Source organism: Ylistrum balloti, unplaced genomic scaffold, assembly GCF_031769215.1.
Source record: "Ylistrum balloti isolate Yb309-2 unplaced genomic scaffold, AGI_CSIRO_Ybal_v1 Utg369998, whole genome shotgun sequence".
In the NCBI taxonomy this organism is placed as follows: Eukaryota; Metazoa; Mollusca; class Bivalvia; order Pectinida; family Pectinidae; genus Ylistrum; species Ylistrum balloti.
The window spans coordinates 523,667-543,393 of NW_026782077.1; the positions used below are offsets into that span (position 1 = coordinate 523,667).

Below are 19,727 nucleotides of genomic sequence, written 5' to 3' on the forward strand. Positions count from 1 at the left end.
CATTTGTTGTCTTTTCGTGTATACATCTTATAATAAATATAACTTCGTATCAACAAAATGTATTGTAATATAGTTTGTTTCACTTTATTTACATGTACAAACTTTCTATTTACAGACAACCTGATATGTTTTCAATTTCGTCTTATTACATAGAGCTTAACTGGAATAAGTTGATTTGTTTGGAAGATTACGGCAAATAATGTATACAAATGGCAAACAAACAGTAACCCCCTCCCACTCCCCGAATGGAATTACCCATCTTGTCTGTTCCACCAATGTCGTCTATTAGTGCAGTAAAACAGATGTCTTATTTCAACTTGTTGCAGATGCCGAAAACTATGTTTTTAAAAGTTAATTGAGAAAAGAACATTTGACACCACTATGTAAGTTATGCAATCCTGTTAGTAATGTGAGCGACGATTTATCTAATTCCCACTTAACAGATAGCCCTGTCCGTGTGCTTGTAGTCATCCGATTGAAGACTGTTCTCACTTCTTTCTTCCTGGTTCTCCTTTCATTAACATTAACTCCTTTTAACGTCTCTTTATGACCTAAACGATCGTATTCCTGTAAACAGTTCTGAATTATTACCATGAGCTAGATGCAGTTATGCATAATTCCGTTCTGGAGTTGACAGAGAGATACATTACCGATACCGGTCAATTAAATATCCCGTTCATACATTATTGTGACCTGTTTTTGTCTGCTCGTTGTCTGTCTGGATCCAGTAAAGGAGGGTGAATATGTATTGCCAAAATGGACACTTTGCTGGAATGCATTCAAGTTGACTTTCCGACTGAATCTCGTCCTGATCACTGATTGATATTTTTATCAATAAAACTGTTAGTATTAATCCCTTTACTTACGCAATATCTTACTGATGTGTATATTTGTAAACAACAGCAAACAGAGTACCTTCATAGGCTATGCCTGTTGTCTTTATTCGGATAATGATAAGCAATATCGTACATTTCACACACTTCTTTATTTATTTTTTAATTATGCAACAAAACACCTACCTTTCCAACTTTTTCTCCAGTGCTGAAACTTTCAGAGAAGTATTCTTTCTTCGTGGAATAATGCAATACACTTAATCATTTTATTGTTTGATAGAAAAAAAATCAACAAAATAAAATTTCAAAAATCGGTTTAATGAGATAGAATTAACAAGAAGAAGCTTTACCAATAAATGTAAATTGGTATATACAATGTGAAGTCTATGGACTAGTCTAAACATCCTTAGCGTTTTTCTGTGTAAAGGTCTTGAAATAGCATGAATATTTTCTGGTGAGAAATCTTCTATAAATGGACGAAAAACAGCGCGTTATGGAATGCTTAAGTCTGGTTAGATATATATTATAATCGGATTAATCAGTGGAGGACACAACAAAGAGATGTTTAACATTGCAACAAAGTCTTTTAGGTTTTTTTTAATAACATGGTTGGTGTTCGATAAGTTTGATTCACTTGGTGACACATAATGTATTAACATAATGCTACTCCAATGGTAATGACTAAAAAGGCATTGTTTGAAAAATGATATCAAGATCAATTTCCTGACATAGGGTATGTAGAGTATACATGAAAATAGATATGATGTGAATCCCTCGCACACAATTACACCCTCCCTTACACCCTCCCTAACACCCAATCACACCCTCCCTCACACACAATCACACCCTACCTCACACCCTCCCTCACACACAATCACACCCTCCCTCACACTCATACACACCCACCCTGACACACAAACACATATCCACCCACATCCATATATATCTTACACACATACACATACCTCCTCCTCCCCACCTTCTTCCATACATATAAATTGATTGATTTTAGTCTTTGTCAAGTGAGAAAATAATTCTGTTTGTCCGTCCTTTCATCTGTCTGTCAGTCTCGCCGTCCGTCCGTCCGTCTGCCATGCTGTCTGTTTGTCCAGTGAGGTATACTATATCTACTACAAGAGGACAACACATCAAAAAGATCCTACTAGATTGGAATATGCTCTAGCACGTGCTTTGTTTGTTACAGTAGACGATATCAGCACGATACGTGTAATCATTGATGTATTCAGCACGTGATCAAATTAGTTTTAAGTTACAGAAATATATCTTTAATTCAAAATCAGTAAGTCAATGTTAAAACAACAACAAAAGTAATGTTGCATATGTCCTTCATAGAGTAACTTTATAACAATGATAATGAAAGGATTATGCTTATATGGGCATGTGTGTTGGTGACATTTAAGATAGAATTTCGTCAAACGAGGAACATGTATAAAAGATATATCACAAATGTGAAATAAACTATTCACCGATAAAATATATGGCAACTTTATGATATTTAAACACTTTTCGTAATTATTTGATGCAGTTTGCCCGAAAACTTTCGTTCTTGATATGCGCCGTTATGATGATGTAATTTTGAACACCATTAAAACGTATAAGCGTTGTGTAATTTTACGCATGTACCTGAATCAGAAAATGATTTGTAGGTCTAGAATTATCAATGGTAAGCATTGCTATCAATGCAAGCCATACAAGTAATTGTTCTTTGTAAAAAAACAAAAGGTGTTTGCTAATTAAGCTAGGAAGCCAGTTTGGAAAGTAAAATTAGTTTTTTTATAATTATTTAGTTACTTTCCCATAGCTGTAATTCCAAAATTATCATCATGCACAAGATAACATTTCAATAATATATTTCATCGTTTTTACCTTCTAAACTATTGAAATCCCTAAAATCGAGAATGAAAAAACACACAAATGTTTCAAGCGATATCACTTAATCACCAAGCTAAAACAGCAATGAAACGTTACGTCGTTGAAATACTGCCATATGTGAATAGGAATTTAAATAAATCAAAACCTATATTAAAAGTTAACGATGAAAATCCTTAAATCTGTTTATTATCCTAGTAAAATACACCGCTCGGCAAGAGAGAACTTTTCTATAGCTCGATCGGTTAAGCCGCAGACTAGAAAACCAGAAGACTTGGGTTCGAATCCTAGCGGAGGCATCGAAATAAATGGGACAATGGAAGCTTTCATGATTTGACAGGAAACCGGTTCATCAACAATGACCCGTATGATTTTTTCCGATCTCGATATCATCTCTCCAGAGCAAGTAAAATATATCCTATTTGAGAGGCAGGCAATAGCAACACACGGATTTTTTTTAAATCTGCCTACACATTCTGTACAGTTTCTGCCAGAGTTACAATGTAATATGTTGGTATCAAGCCTCGTATTCAAATTCTCGTAGTTTTATAACCTGCTCTGACGAGTTCGCATACAAAGGGTTACTGTGCACATTATCAAATACTTCTTCTATTTCCTGGGCTCCATTCCTATACCGTCTTCTAGACCTGCAACATGAATAACACTGATCAAAATTTTGGTTTCTCTGCAGTTCGGACTCACTATCCTTCATTTATATATTGAATGGTATTCTGTTTAGCAAGTAAAAATGTCTACTGATTTAGAAACATCACACAAACGGAAAAAGTCTTGAAATTTGTTGTAATGTTTCCATGTATAACTTATTGGATTATATCACAAGATTACATTATCCGAGAAATGGCTGCTACATTGTCGGATGGCGCAGCGGTAACGCACTCGTCTTTCACCTAGCCGTCCGGGGTTCTATTCTAGGGACAGACATGGAAAGGTAAGGGGGTCATTTGACCAACCACGTGGGTTTCCCCTGGGTACTCCGGTTTCCTCTCACAGTAAAACCTCCCGCGCGCTTACATCAGGGCCAACAAGAGTGATTAGTATAAGTTGAAATAACTTGTTTCACAATTGTTGTAAGATAAATAAAGTTAAAACAAAAAACATAGCATTCCTCGTGGTGTGACGTCATATTAAGGAGAGGACAAACTGACATAATATAGAGATCACGTATTACTTACTAACCATTTAAATTGCAAATTCAAATATTTTAGTAAATTGTTTCATATTTTTCCTAAGTTCATCTTCGATTACAAGAAATCGTGATATATTTGATAATGCATGTAATATTTCAATACTTGCATATATTGTGATTTATTCTAATTTCAAATAGATAGCCTCGGACTATCACAAGTATTCATTATAAACTACATAGACATTTATCTATATCATCTGTTGGTACGAAACAGTACTCACCTTTTCCCGAGCTGTACTCCTACTATGATAAACAGAATGACAGTCACGCCCAGAGATGCCCCAAGGAGGATTTTCCAGTTCTTTTCCAACCAGTCCTGTAGTATATATAAATTTAGTGTTATTTTCACAGTGAGTATCCTATTTCTTATTCACGCTCTGAACCCTGACATAAATATGAACTTTGCATTGTCCATGACACGGACATTTAAGAAACGAAATACAAGAAAATCATTGTTTACACTGAATTAGGATTTTACAAATCACAAAAAAACAAAGACAATACTAGATCTAATCTGGATATGATAGCAGTTGGGTATGTTTTTTAAGTAGATTTTATAGGTAAACGTCATAAAATAGTCTTACTCCTGATTGTCTTGCAGGTGGGTCGGTAGTTTGTGGGTTGGTGTTTATCAACGGGAGTGGAAATATGGCATCCGGCGCTCTGTAAACCTCCGCATAGATTTCGCTTGTGCTGAGAGATTTGCCATCACAGGAGACAGAGAGTTTCAAGGTTGAGTGTTGGCTCCTAGTGAAAATTGAGGGAATTAATGTTGTGCTTATAAGTAATGATAAAAGTGATATTGAATTGGAATGTTCAATATCAGCAGTTAAGTGGAACGCAAAAATAAAAATGTATTGATAAAATGTCTTCTTAATTTTCAGATACTTTAGTCAGTTCAAGAAACGACAAGAAAATACGAACATTTCACCACCATCATAATAAAAACTCAAATTCAATAAAACTATGGCAAAATATGAACAAAATAAAGATTTACACGGAGACTCCTGAAAAAGTACAAGGAGAATAAGACCATGTGTTCCGGGAGAGTAAGTCTCCTCCGTTTCACTGACGACACCCACCATGTGAAGATACTAAATGAAGACACTTTTGATAAGAGATACCTTTCAACCTATATATTAATTCAAACTACAACTCGGACAGAGGAGATAATTTAGCACCCATGGACCATAACAAAAAAAATATTCCAGTACAACATCAATAGTATGGATATACATACCCTTTATCCTTAATCTCGGTCGTCTGTTCTTTAATATAAACTTTTGATCCTAAACACAATCCTGACGATAATATCGATGACAGTGCGTTGTTTACCTTTGGTATCGATTTCTGATCGATGATTCCATCAAAATTTAACTGAATCGACGTATATGTTGAATCAACTGCGGAAATAACAAACAACTTTATATAGTCAGAATACGTTGACCTTTTCAGCGGAAAATAAACTCCTGAAAATCCCAGTAAATTAAAATTTGATGTGGAAGGTAGAATTTTTGTAGATATATCGGAGTGTACAGATAATGGGGCTCATCTCATTTGGATATAACTGTCAAGCTAAATATTTCGAGTAAACGTCAAACGCAAACGCTCTCTGAATCCGACTTTAAGTTTTGTAAAGTAACAAAAATATCAGTTAACAGAAATATCATATATGTAACCCTGGTAAAATACTAGCCGCAATATGCCGCTCGACCAGAGAGAGCTTCTCTTTAGTAAACCGGAGGTCACGGATTCGAATCCTAGCGGAGACACTGGAATAAGTAATGAACTGTGTCATATATATTTAACAAATTCTATCCTTATATGAAGTAGAGATATTAGTCGTAGTAGAAAAAGTAGAGGTTTCAATTGCATTTGAAGGAGTAGAGGCCTTACCTGTGATCGAGACAGTAGAGTTCTTATATTTAATTGGTACAGACGTCATACTTGCAATAGGTGTAGAAGAGGTTATAGTTTTAGTTGGAATAAAAGATGTCTTATTGAAGTAAGGGTAGTAGAGGTATTTGTTGTAGTTGGGGTAGAAGAGTTCTTCATTGCAGCTAGATAATTAGAGGTCTCTTTTATACCTGGGACAGTAGAGGTTCCAGTTGTAATTACACCCGTTGATATTTTAGTAGTTTGAGTAGTAGAGGTTTTTGTAGTAGTTTGAGAGTAGTAGAAGTCTGTGTAGAAGTTGGAGTAGTAGAGGTCTTTGTTGAAGTTGGAGTAATAGAGGTCTGTGTAGAAGTTGGAGTAGTAGAAGTCTGTGTAGTAGTTGGAGTAGTAGAGGTCTCTGTAGTAGTTGGAGTAGTAGAGGTCTCTGTACTAGTTGGAGTAGTAGAGGTCTGTGGAGTAGTTGGAGTAGTAGAGGTCTGTGTAGTAGTTGGTGTAGTAGAGGTCTGTGTAGTAGTTGGAGTAGTAGAAGTCTCTATAGTGATTGGAGTAGTAGAAGTATCTGTAGTAGTTGGAGTTGTAGAAGTCCGTGTAGTAGTTGGAGTAGTAGAGGTCTCTGTAGTAGTTTGAGTAGTAGAGGTCTCTGTAGTAGTTGGAGTAGTAGAGGTCTGTGTAGAAGTTGGAGTAGTAGAGGTCTCTGTAGTAGTTGGAGTAGTAGAGGTCTCTGTAGTAGTTGGAGTAGTAGAGGTCTGTGAAGTAGTTGGAGTAGTAGAGGTCTTTGTAGTAGTTGGAGTAGTAGAGGTATCTGTAGTAGTTGGAGTAGTAGAGGTCTGTGTAGAAGTTGGAGTAGTAGAGGTCTCTGTAGTAGTTGGAGTAGTAGAGGTCTCTGTACTAGTTGGAGTAGTAGAGGTCTGTGAAGTAGTTGGAGTAGTAGAGGTCTGTGTAGAAGTTGGAGTAGTAGAGGTCTCTGTAGTAGTTGGAGTAGTACAGGTCTTTGTAGTAGTTGGAGTAGTAGAAGTCTGTGTAGTAGTTGGAGTAGTAGAAGTCTGTGTAGTAGTTGGAGTAGTAGAGGTCTCTGTACTAGTTGGAGTAGTAGAGGTCTCTGTAGTAGTTGGAGTAGTAGAAGTCTGTGTAGTAGTTGGAGTAGCAGAGGTCTCTGTACTAGTTGGAGTAGTAGAAGTCTGTGTAGTAGTTGGAGTAGTAGAGGTCTCTGTAGTAGTTGGAGTAGTAGAGGTCTCTATAGTAGTTGGAGTAGTAGAGGTCTGTGTAGTAGTTAGGGTAGTAGATATTTTAGTTGTAGTAGGAGTAATGGAGGCATTTGGTGTACCTGGAGCAGAAGAGGTCGTTAACGTACCTGGAGTCGTATTTGCAGTGGATGGAGTAGTAAAAGTTTTTGTTTTACCTGGAGTAGAAGAGATCGTTGTTGTAGGCGGAGAAGTAGAGATCTTCGATGTAGTGGTACCATTAGATGACCTCGTCGTCTCTAAAGTAGTAGACAGTTTTATGTGACATAAATTACCTGTGTAAGCGGATTCACACAGACAAGCGAATGATCCAATTCTATTAACACATGTACCGTTATTGTAGCATGGGCTACTTCTACAGTGGCCTGTTTCAATCTCACAGTTGGTTCCGGAAAATCCTGTGGTACACACGCATGCGTAGGAGTTAATGTTGTCAACACAACTTCCGCCATTGTAGCAGGTGACATTCAGACATTCGTTGATATTTACTTCGCAGTGTTGTCCTTCAAACCCTTGAGAAAGACATTCCATTTTAATCGCATAGTAACAGTTTAGTAAGTGTATAAGATGAAAAAGAAATGAAATAAAATACATTGATAAAAAAAGCACATACGTCATAAATCATTTGTCCCTTTTCGTGTCTTGATTTGCTCATACAAAGGAAAACTACTTTGATAACCTCCTTAAATATATTTGAAAGCTGAATATGTTCAGTTATAAAATATCTAAAATGAGCTATTACCAATTCCTCCTGTATTGCCTCTGATAATGGCCTGTACCGGTCTCCTTAATAGTATTTACACCATAACTTAAATAAGTTAAAACAGAACAAGTCAACACTAAATTCCATTGACACCATATCGGGTACTTGGATTCAACTGTTGATATTGTAATCACATTTTTTTTCTTGCTCTCACCTGGATCACATAAGGGGCCGACATTGGTGACACAATGACCATTCCTCCTGCCTTCAACATTTTCAATATGACATTTCTGCGAGCAATTCGAACCGAAAAATTCCTCATCACAAAATAAGGAGCCATTTAACGAACAATGACCATGTACCACCTCTATGCACCTGACGTCACACATGGGTCCATAGTATTGGAGTTCACACTGCAGATTCCCGCTGACGTCACAGCGTCCATGTGTGGTATTCACGCAATGGACATCACACCTTGGTCCAAAGTATTGGAGGTCACACTGTAGATTCCCGCTGACGTCACAGCTTCCATGTGTGGTATTCACGCAATGGACATCACACCTTGGTCCAAAGTATTGGAGGTCACACTGTAATTTTCCCGTGACGTCACAGCTTCCATGTGTCATATTGACACAGTAGACATCACATGAGGGACCATAGTATTGGAGGTCACACTGCAGTTTCCCGCTGACGTCACAGCTCCCATGTGTCACATTGACACAGTAGACATCACATGAGGAACCATAGTATTGGAGGTCACACTGTCGATTCCCAGTGACGTCACAGCTTCCATGTGTGGTATTCACGCAATGGACATCACACCTTGGTCCAAAGTATTGGAGGTCACACTGTAGATTCCCGCTGACGTCACAGCTTCCATGTGTGGTATTCACGCAATGGACATCACACCTTGGTCCAAAGTATTGGAGGTCACACTGTAATTTTCCCGTGACGTCACAGCTTCCATGTGTCATATTGACACAGTAGACATCACATCCTGGTCCATAGTATTGGAGTTCACACTGCAAATTCCCGCTGACGTTACAGCGTCCATGTGTGGTATTCACGCAATGGACATCACACCTTGGTCCAAAGTATTGGAGGTCACACTGTAATTTTCCCGTGACGTCACAGCTTCCATGTGTCATATTGACACAGTAGACATCACATGAGGGACCATAGTATTGGAGGTCACACTGTAGATTCCCGCTGACGTCACAGCTCCCATGTGTCACATTGACACAGTAGACATCACATGAGGGACCATAGTATTGGAGGTCACACTTTAGATTCCCGCTGACGTCACAGCTTCCATGTGTGGTATTCACGCAATGGACATCACACCCTGGTCCAAAGTATTGGAGGTCACACTGTAATTTTCCCGTGACGTCACAGCTTCCATGTGTCACATTAATGCAAAGAATATCACATGTGTCACCGTAGTATGTTGGATTACAAATAAGTATTCCGTCAGGAGAGCACTTTCCATGATCTGCCGGTACGCACTTGCGATTACACTTGGTCCCGTAGTAGTTGTTGTTACAGCGTAGAGTACCGAGGCTATCACATGTTCCATGCGGAACGTTGGTACAGTGTATTTCACATGTTTGGCCATAATAAGACGAAGAACACACCACCGTGCCGTTGGAAAGACAATGTCCATTCTTTGTTACAGGACATGTATGTGTACAATTTTTACCGTAGTATGGACCAAAACAATGCGCTATTCCTGTGTTGCCGCACTTTCCATGGTGATTATCTGGAACCTCACAGAAAGTTTCGCATAAGGGTCCGAAATAATTTTTGTCACAAACCACGATTCCGTTGGTCATGCAATGTCCGTTTGCTTTCACAGGACATGACTGGTTACAGCTCGAGCCGTAGAATGCTTGGTTACACAGAGGTTGTCCAGAACTATTACAAACACCATGACCATTGGGAACAGAACAGAAAACATCACACGAATCTCCGTAGTAATCTCTATCACATGTTAGCGTTCCATTATTGTCACATACCTTATGTTCAGACGGAACACATGCTACGCCACACGATAATCCATAAAAATTGACATCACATACTAAATGTCCGTTAGAGTCGCATGTACCGTGGTCAGTTGACAGGCAATGCTTTTCGCACGTGGATCCGAAATATCCTGTATTACAGACGAGGTAAGTACCGTTACAGTGACCATGCTGTGGACACGTCAGGTTACAACATGGGCCATAAAAGTCACTTGTACAAACTAGCGATCCTTCGGTATTCCGGGTGAAATGTGATGAGATGGTGGATCCACAACGGTATTCACAATTTGTTCCATAAAAGAAATCTTTACATACTTTTCTTCCGGTCTTGGTACAGTTTGTATTCCCCGTAGCTTCGCAGTATACGTTACAGTTTGTTCCGTAGTATTTCGGTAAACATCGTAGGTTTCCGTGCTGATCACATCTTCCGTTGGACGTTGATATACAGTGAACATCACACTGCGGCCCGTAATAGTTCGGACGACATCGCAGGTTGTCACCATTATCACACATTTTATGTTCAGTAGGCAGGCAGTGTATGTCACATTTGACTCCGTAGTAGTTGTCGTTACAGACCAACTGTCCCAGCTTATCACAGGTTCCATGGTCGGTTGGTTCACAAACCCTGTCACAGTTCGGTCCGTAGCGGTCCTTCTCGCATACTAAGCGGCCATCTTGATTACACACACGATGTTGTTCCGGATGTGGTGTGCATGCACTTCTGAACACCTCGTAAGCCAGGTTTAGTCTTAGGAAAATGAAGAATGTAATATTTAGCTATTTGATAATTTCAATATCATTACGATTACCGTTTGAGTATAATGTTCCTTTACGAGCTTCAAAACGTCAATGAAATAAGTGTACGTTTTCGTTATCAGGTGATGTTGTAACAGTTAGATCGAAACCGATGATTTCTAAATTACAACACTTTAGATAATGTTGATGGAAAGTTACATTATCAAAACACACACACCGTTATTTTATGATATTTCTAAGGATAAGGTAATTGGTACTTTGTGATGTACTGACGTTGAACATTTCTGCTATATATCTTAAGACTGTTACTATTATTTATCGGTTCAGTAACGAGAACCTAATGATGGAAATATAGTTAAATAGTATTGATATTGGAATATAATACATCCCCGGATGTTGTGTGTATTATGACGACGATATTAGTTTACCCTTTAGTAATACTACCCCGGAGGCTCTGTGTGTTATGGCGATGGTAACAGTTAACCTTTGAGTAATACTAACCCGGATGTTGTGTGTGTTGTGAGAACTATAATAGTTGACCTTTGATTAATACTAACCCGGATGAAGATGTGTGTTGTGATGATGGTAATAGTTGACATTTGAAGAATACTAACCCGGATGTTGTGTGTTGTGACAATGGTTATTGATGACCTTTGACGAATACTAACCAGAATGTTGCGTGTGTTGTGACATCGATAATAGTTGACCTTTGACGAGTACTTACCCGGATGTTGTGTGCGTTGTGATAACAATGATAGTTGTCTTTTTACCAATACTACCCTGGATGTTGTGTGTTTTGAAAACGATAATAGTTGACCTTTGACAAATACTAACCCGGATGTTGTGTGTGTTGTGACGATGGTAATAGCTGACCTTTGACAAATACTAACCAGGATGTTGTGTGTGTTGTTACGATGGTAATAGTTGACATTTGACGAGTACTAACCCGGATGTTGTTGTGTGTTGTGTCAACAATAATAGTTTACATTTGACAAATACTAACCCGGATGTTGTGTGTGCTATGACAACGATAATAGTTGACATTTGACGAATACTACCCTGGTGTTGTGCGTGTTGTGACAACGATAATAAAAGACCTTTGACGAATACTAACCCGGATGTTGTGTGTGTTGTGGCGACGATAATAATTCACCTTTGACCAATACTAACCCAGATGTTGTGTGTGTTTTAACAACGATAATAGTTGACATTTGACGAATACTAACCCGGATGTTGTGTGTTGTTACGATGGTAATAGTTGACCTTTGACAAATACTAACCCGAATGTTGTGTGTTGTTACGATGGTAATAGTTGTAACAACGATAATAGTTGACCTTTGACTAATACTAACCCGGATGTTGTGTGTGTTGTGACGATGGTAATAGTTGACCTTTGACTAATACTGACCCGGATGTTGTGTGTGTTGTGACAACGATAATAGTTGACCTTTGACGAATACTAACCCGGATGTTGTGTGTGTTGTGACGATGGTAATAGTTGACCTTTTTCTAATACTAACCCGTATGTTGTGTGTGTTGTTACGATGGTAATAGTTGACCTTTATCTAATACTAACCCGGATGTTGTTTGTGTTGTGATAACGATAATAGTTGACCTTTGACTAATACTAACCCAGTTGTTGTGTGTCTTGTGACAACGATAATAGTTGACCTTTGTCTAATACTAACCCGGATGTTGTGTGTGTTGTTACGATGGTAATAGTTGACCTTTGACAAATACTAACCCGAATGTTGTGTGTTGTTACGATGGTAATAGTTGACCTTTTTCTAATACTAACCCGTATGTTGTGTGTGTTGTTACGATGGTAATAGTTGACCTTTATCTAATACTAACCCGGATGTTGTGTGTGTTGTGACAACGATAATAGTTGACCTTTGACTAATACTACCCCGGATGTTGTGTGTGTTGTGACAACGATAATAGTTGACCTTTGACTAATACTAACCCGGATGTTGTATGTGTTGTGATGATGGTAATAGTTGACATTTGCCTAATACTAACCCGGATGTTGTGTGTGTTGTTACGATGGTAGTAGTTGACCTTTGACAAATACTACCCCGGATGTTGTGTGTGTTGTGATGATGGTAACAGTTAACTTCTTTTTTTTTTGTATTGTCTGGTTACTTACACCGCTTTTGTGTTGTAATTTGTGTTTGTTATATTCCGGACATCCTGACCTTCCATAGTAACACTTGTATTCGGCAGGAATGGTGTGACGAGAAAGGAGCCAATCAGATGTGTCGCTTGACCGTTACCATAGAAAAGGATCTGGAACCTGTACCTAGGCTACAAAACCATGATAATATAAAACCTATCATTCATGAAATGTTGATTGATGAAAGTTCTTTTTTATCTTAAACTGTTGAAATAGTTCCAGTGTGTGATGCGAATAAAACAATTTATTTCTGTTTAATACTTTAACGTCTACATTAGCTCGCCAATCTTACCGACCACGACGGAAATTTCATCACAATAGGATTATGTAGATTCCCGATCTGTGGTCCAAATGTCGTGTGTTGAATGCCAGAATAATCTGTTGTACCTTTGATAACCCTGGTACATATATTCCGCGCGCTCTCTCTGTGGTAAAATAAAAATTGCTATCACATGAAGAATACTTCCATCAATACAACAAGTATACAGTGTATATAGACGATATAATTTTCTTTACTGACAAAAACTAAAGTCGTCACACATTCTTTATTTGAAGACCGCTGTGAAACAACAAAACCATATAAAGGTTACCCTTCAACAACACTTGTGCAGTTTTAAAAACATTGTTGGTAGTTCCTTTTACCTAAAACAGATTTGGGCAGCTGGATGACACACCGGCAGACAAGTATTACTTGGTTTAATGCATGGACAAGCAGGTATGTACAGTGTTCTTAGGGTTATCCTTAAGGTGAATTCTGCCAAGGACTGAAAAACAAGAAAGACTACACATGTATAAATTGAATATATCAAAAATACTCCACCGTTGTTCAAAATCCATTTTGAAATTAATAATGTCATATTGTAGAAGAAAATTGGTTTTCTATATTTTGACGTCATGCTAGATTTGGTGTCGGCTGAGGTTTAGCAAAGACATATGCAGAAATATACACTCTATGAGCCAGACCCTTCGGCCACTAATACGCTTTGATATGCAGACAACAAAGAAAAACAGTTTTTGACAGGATATATCCCAAAAGCCAACATAATTTTTATACAACACCAGTGACATACTATACCCATATATTCAATTAAGTGCTTTCACGTTTGGTTTTTTATCTCTGGGACTAGATATTCACCATAAATACCGACAAAATAAGCTTGTTCGTGGACAATTAAAAGTGCACATCCGTATTTGTTTCAAAAGTCACATTTCCATACTTCTATATAGAATATATACTAAATCAGATGTTTTATCTATCTGATTGACATATCCCGATAAACCATTCAACAAACATGGCGCTATCGTTTCCTATCGTCAATGTTATATCAATGTAATTAGTTATACATTCTGATAAAGACAGAAAAGTCAGCATAACATCATTTGATATCGTTAAATAAAACAATATAAAGACCCCGTTTAACAATATATGTATGTTTTAAAAATCTCGATAAATACATTGTGGACACCGATGAACATTTGGTGCAGATAACATTCAATTTATAAATAAGGAAGATCAACACACACATTTTTTTTCTTAATACATACCTTAATTTTTATTTGTAATTGAAACCTCAACAATGGAGAGGTGGCAAAATTTCAACAAATGAAAAACTTACACGGAGAGTATTTGTTTATTTATTCCTAATATTGATATTGAAATGGGACATTAATTTGTGTTTTGGCTCATCTAAAATCATCTCCCCTGTCCGGAATGCTGTTTTGAATTAGTATAGGATGATGGAAACCGCTGATCGAAAGTGACTTCATTTAGTTATGACGTTGTGGGTGTCATTTTATTTGATAATTTGAGTTTGAATTGAGATTCTCTTGACATTTATTTTTTATTTGAGGTTTTTTGTTTTACGTGCACGTTTATTGTGTGTTGTGTGTGCTCTCTGTCAGGATTAAGAGCGTTTTTCATGTAATCGAAAACGTATGGATCAAAATGAAAAGCAAATTCCATTTAAACGTAAACAACTCGACATTGTATTTGATCTAATGGCATACATGTTATTTCCGTGTTAATGGTGTCCTTAGTTTTTATGTTTTGATAAAGTCAATCACATGACTTTAAGTTCAGAATGAATAATTCACTCTTCGTCAACAATTCATCATTTTCATGATAAAGTCTTACATGTTTAAAGTTAAATTTCCAAGTGAAAAAAAGATTCTGGGTGGAGAGTGTGTTAAATTATTAATCTTAAAACGATATTTATTTGCATATTTAAATATTCGTTTGTCCTATTTATCAACTCTTACTTACATAGACTGTTCGATTGCTTAAATACAAAATCGGACAACAAAAATAACTTGTGTATTATACTAAAAATATTGTCTGTCGAGTGTTTAAAACTTACCGTGTTGACAAGAAGTGTCAAAAGTAAACAAACTGTGATTGTCTGTGTCATCCTTGTCCGCTTTAGTCACCTCGGGCGAAAACTACACCTGCTATCACCCTTATGAAACCAGAGTATCAACAGTCACCTCGACTGGTGAAAGTTTACTAACCTTAGCCGTATCACTGATGACACGGGTCACCTTCATTGTTTGTCATTATCACTTCCCTTTGAGCGGAAATAAGACAATGGATTTAAATCAGGGCTTTTTTATCTAATGAGTTGGCGATCCAGTTCTAGTTCTCATTTTGTAGTATTATACTTGCAGAGGTCTATATAGAATAGTGTTATTGCCTTAAAATACCTAACCTACCTTTCACGTGATGAAATAAAATCAGTTAATGCTGGAGTCTATGATTGTACATACGACTATAGATATGGTTTGGTTGTTTAGTGTTAATTTTAACATTGTATCCGGCTGCATTATGATTCTTCGTTGACTATGGGAACAGCTACTAAGTATTTGAAAACCATTTCTTCCAAATCGTGACCAAAAATCCGTTTTGATAGCGCTTTATGGTAAAATTGTATGGAACATTTAAGTGGTTGAAAAAACAGCAAATCAAGAAACTTCATGTATGATCGCCTGGAGGAAAAACTCGCTAGAACCTGTATTGCAGCACGGAATTTCCTTACTTTCCGTATCGTATCTTAAAGAGAACAAACTTGCATTTGACCAGGGAAATTTGTACTACCCCGTCTTTTATATGTATTATGACTGCTGGGCATATTTATGTTATATATTACAAGGTGAGTATATTGGAATGATTGTGTAATTATTTCTGAAGTGATGTATGAACGACTTTAATGAATCTTTGAAATATGCAAATTGAAATAATATATACTTACATACATGGGTATCTTCTTGACTTAATTGCGCTGGGATTTAAGCAGTGTCTATTTCATATTAACATACAGTAAAATCATTTTTGTAACGCTACTCTATTAGAATGACCTACCTGCGGGAGTGTTGCTGAAGCGCTTTGGTTACAGTTCAAGCCTTTAAACAGGGGATCACAATGCAGAGTTCCATTACTATCACAATGTCCATTGGAAGGCGGAGTGATACATTGTTTGTCACAATGTAGTCCGTAGTAAGACGGGTCACATCTTAACGTCCCGTTAGAATCACAATGTCCATGAGAAGGCGGAGTGATACACTGTTTGTCACAATGTAGTCCGTAGTAAGACGGGTCACATCTTAACGTTCCGTTAGAATCGCAATGTCCATGAGAAGGCGGAGTAACACATTGTTTGTCACAATGTAGTCCGTAGTAAGACGTGTCACATCTTAACGTTCCGTTAGAATCACAATGTCCATGAGAAGGCGGAGTAACACATTGTTTGTCACAATGTATTCCGTAGTAAGACTTGTCACATCTTAACGTCCCGTTAGAATCACAATGTCCATGAGAAGGCGGAGTGATACACTGTTTGTCACAATGTAGTCCGTAGTAAGACGGGTCACATCTTAACGTTCCGTTAGAATCACAATGTCCATGAGAAGGCGGAGTGATACACTGTTTGTCACAATGTAGTCCATAGTAAGACATGTCACATCTTAACGTTCCGTTAGAATCACAATGTCCATGAGAAGGCGGAGTAACACATTGTTTGTCACAATGTAGTCCGTAGTAAGACGGGTCACATCTTAACGTCCCGTTAGAATCACAATGTCCATGAGAAGGCGGAGTGATACACTGTTTGTCACAATGTAGTCCGTAGTAAGACGGGTCACATCTTAACGTTCCGTTAGAATCACAATGTCCATGAGAAGGCGGAGTGATACACTGTTTGTCACAATGTAGTCCGTAGTAAGACGTGTCACATCTTAACGTTCCGTTAGAATCACAATGTCCATGAGAAGGCGGAGTGATACACTGTTTGTCACAATGTAGTCCGTAGTAAGACGGGTCACATCTTAACGTCCCGTTAGAATCACAATGTCCATGAGAAGGCGGAGTGATACACTGTTTGTCACAATGTAGTCCGTAGTAAGACGTGTCACATCTTAACGTCCCGTTAGAATCACAATGTCCATGAGAAGGCGGAGTGACACATTGTTTGTCACAATGTAGTCCGTAGTAAGACGGGTCACATCTTAACGTCCCGTTAGAATCACAATGTCCATGAGAAGGCGGAGTGATACACTGTTTGTCACAATGTAGTCCATAGTAAGACGTGGCACATCTTAACGTCCCGTTAGAATCACAATGTCCATGAGAAGGCGGAGTGATACACTGTTTGTCACAATGTAGTCCGTAGTAAGACGGTTCACATCTTAACGTCCCGTTAGAATCACAACGTCCATGAGAAGGCGGAGTGATACACTGTTTGTCACAATGTAGTCCGTAGTAAGACGTGTCACATCTTAACGTCCCGTTAGAATCACAATGTCCATGAGAAGGCGGAGTGATACACTGTTTGTCACAATGTAGTCCATAGTAAGACGGGTCACATCTTAACGTCCCGTAAGAATCACAATGTCCATGAGAAGGCGGAGTGATACACTGTTTGTCACAATGTAGTCCGTAGTAGGACGTGTCACATCTTAACGTCCCGTTAGAATCACAATGCCCATGAGAAGGCGGAGTGATACACTGTTTGTCACAATGTAGTCCGTAGTAAGACGTGTCACATCTTAACGTCCCGTTAGACTCACAATGTCCATGAGAAGGCGGAGTAATACACTGTTTGTCACAATGTAGTCCGTAGTAAGACGTGTCACATCTTAACGTTCCGTTAGAATCACAATGTCCATGAGAAGGCGGAGTGACACATTGTTTGTCACAATGTAGTCCGTAGTAAGACGGGTCACATCTTAATGTCCCGTTAGACTCACAATGTCCATGAGAAGGCGGAGTGATACACTGTTTGTCACAATGTAGTCCGTAGTAAGACGGGTCACATCTTAACGTCCCGTTAGAATCACAACGTCCATGAGAAGGCGGAGTGATACACTGTTTGTCACAATGTAGTCCGTAATATGATGAGTTACAGACCAGATTGCCGCTGTTGTCACAATATCCGTTCTGTGTTGGTATACACCTCTTATTACATTGCAGACCATAATAATGTGGGGCACACATCAGGTGTCCGTTCGAGTCACACACTTTGTTACTGGCGGGGTCAGGACTACAGTTTGATTCATATACTTGGAATCTAACATGCAGGCTGAAATAAAACAAGATAGAGTCTTATACATCCCCAACTCATTTAATAATATATTATTTATTTATTTATTTATTTATTTTCCAGTCATGAAAAAAATTCATAATTTTGACCAACCAGAGCAATGTTGTCTAGTCATTGCATTAAAATTTGACGAATTTCCCGTTCGGAAACAAATGAAGCGAAGGTTCCTCGTTGAATATATAACATTAAACGGGAGGCCATTAAATTTCCTTTGCACATAGCAGTGAAAAATAAATTCCATTACACAGAGAATTCCTTTCCTAATTAGCGATTCAAATAAGTATGACATTTCACCCAAGAACTTTCTGTTGGGCATATGCAGGTTATACGCACTATGAGTTTTCTCCTAACTACCAACAATCTACTTGAAGGTGTCCAATTTCTTATACTCACGATGCGTGCGTCCTATGGTCCTGTACGGATCTTTTCTCGTGTAACCTTGCGGTACTTTGACTAGTGTCGGCTTTACTCAGATAAGGAAACACGTCGAACATACCTATGGTTCGTGTCTGTGTCTTGTCTTCAAAAGCTTTCACTGTAAATCCGGAAAACATCTGAAACAGACGAAATACAAAATAAAATATAGATATTTCAAAATAGTTTTGAAACATGAAATCATACTTGGCATCGCTTGTAAAGAATCACAACTCGTCAATTGCAAAAATTAAGACTATTTCCAAAATGTTGCTATTTAGATAGGGCCTGTCCATAACTACCCCCGTCTCCTGTCAGGAGGTTTGTAAGCTTAATATGGAGTGACAGTTTGTATAAGGCAATGGTTAACAGAAACATTTGTAACGATAAGTGCTTCAATGAAACCTAATACTGCAGTGTTATGGGACCACATAACATAATTTGAAAAATTGTTGTGGCAAAAATTGGAAGAAGAATTTCTGCTTTTATTCGAAATTTAAAAAGTACCTCGATAGTTGAATTTGCATACTACAACATCATCTTTATCACAATAATAAAGATAAAACGTACCGTCCATTGTTTCACTTGAAAAAGGATTGGGTTCGACAAATTGCCAATACTTGAATTGAATTTGATATTGTGTTGTCCCTGGATACGAGTACTCGTCTGGGTCTGCTGACATGGTTGGTGATTTCTAGGTCTGAAATTCATTAATGGAATCTTGAGTTTGCTGCTATAGAACTGATAACCTAAAGAATAAGGCTGATAAATTAATCAAACTTTTTGCAATAATGTTATGGACAGATGCGAACCACTGTGGGTTGACAAATGACTCTGTAACTGACCTAAATTTAAGATCAACAAGAGTATGTTATCAATAAGTTTACTTGTTTGTATTCTATACAAGTGACTTTTATTCAGAAATATTTGAATACAGAACATTTTCCACATGAAATAGGATAGTTATATGTCGCCTTTATTTCAATGGCATATGTTTAA

The 19,727-nt window shown here is 37.9% G+C and overlaps 2 protein-coding genes across 2 annotated transcripts; both read right to left on the minus strand.

Moving 5' to 3' along the window:
• Window positions 1-3,240: 3,240 nt before the first annotated feature.
• Window positions 3,241-11,146, minus strand: LOC132548035 (multiple epidermal growth factor-like domains protein 6). Its single transcript, XM_060211855.1, has 6 exons — window positions 11,049-11,146; window positions 7,985-10,539; window positions 6,049-7,579; window positions 4,515-4,677; window positions 4,152-4,246; window positions 3,241-3,370 (listed from the first exon to the last, which is right to left on the minus strand). The coding sequence occupies exons 1-6, from the start codon at window positions 11,144-11,146 to the stop codon at window positions 3,241-3,243; spliced, it is 4,572 nt and encodes a 1,523-aa protein (XP_060067838.1).
• Window positions 11,147-16,042: 4,896 nt separating this feature from the next.
• LOC132548036 (multiple epidermal growth factor-like domains protein 6) lies at window positions 16,043-19,477 on the minus strand (the record flags this gene model as incomplete). The annotated part of the gene is made up of 3 exons (XM_060211856.1): window positions 16,043-18,293; window positions 18,708-18,868; window positions 19,299-19,477. Coding segments are annotated over 3 exons (2,591 nt in total), but the record flags the coding sequence as incomplete, so codon positions are not given.
• Window positions 19,478-19,727: the final 250 nt, after the last annotated feature.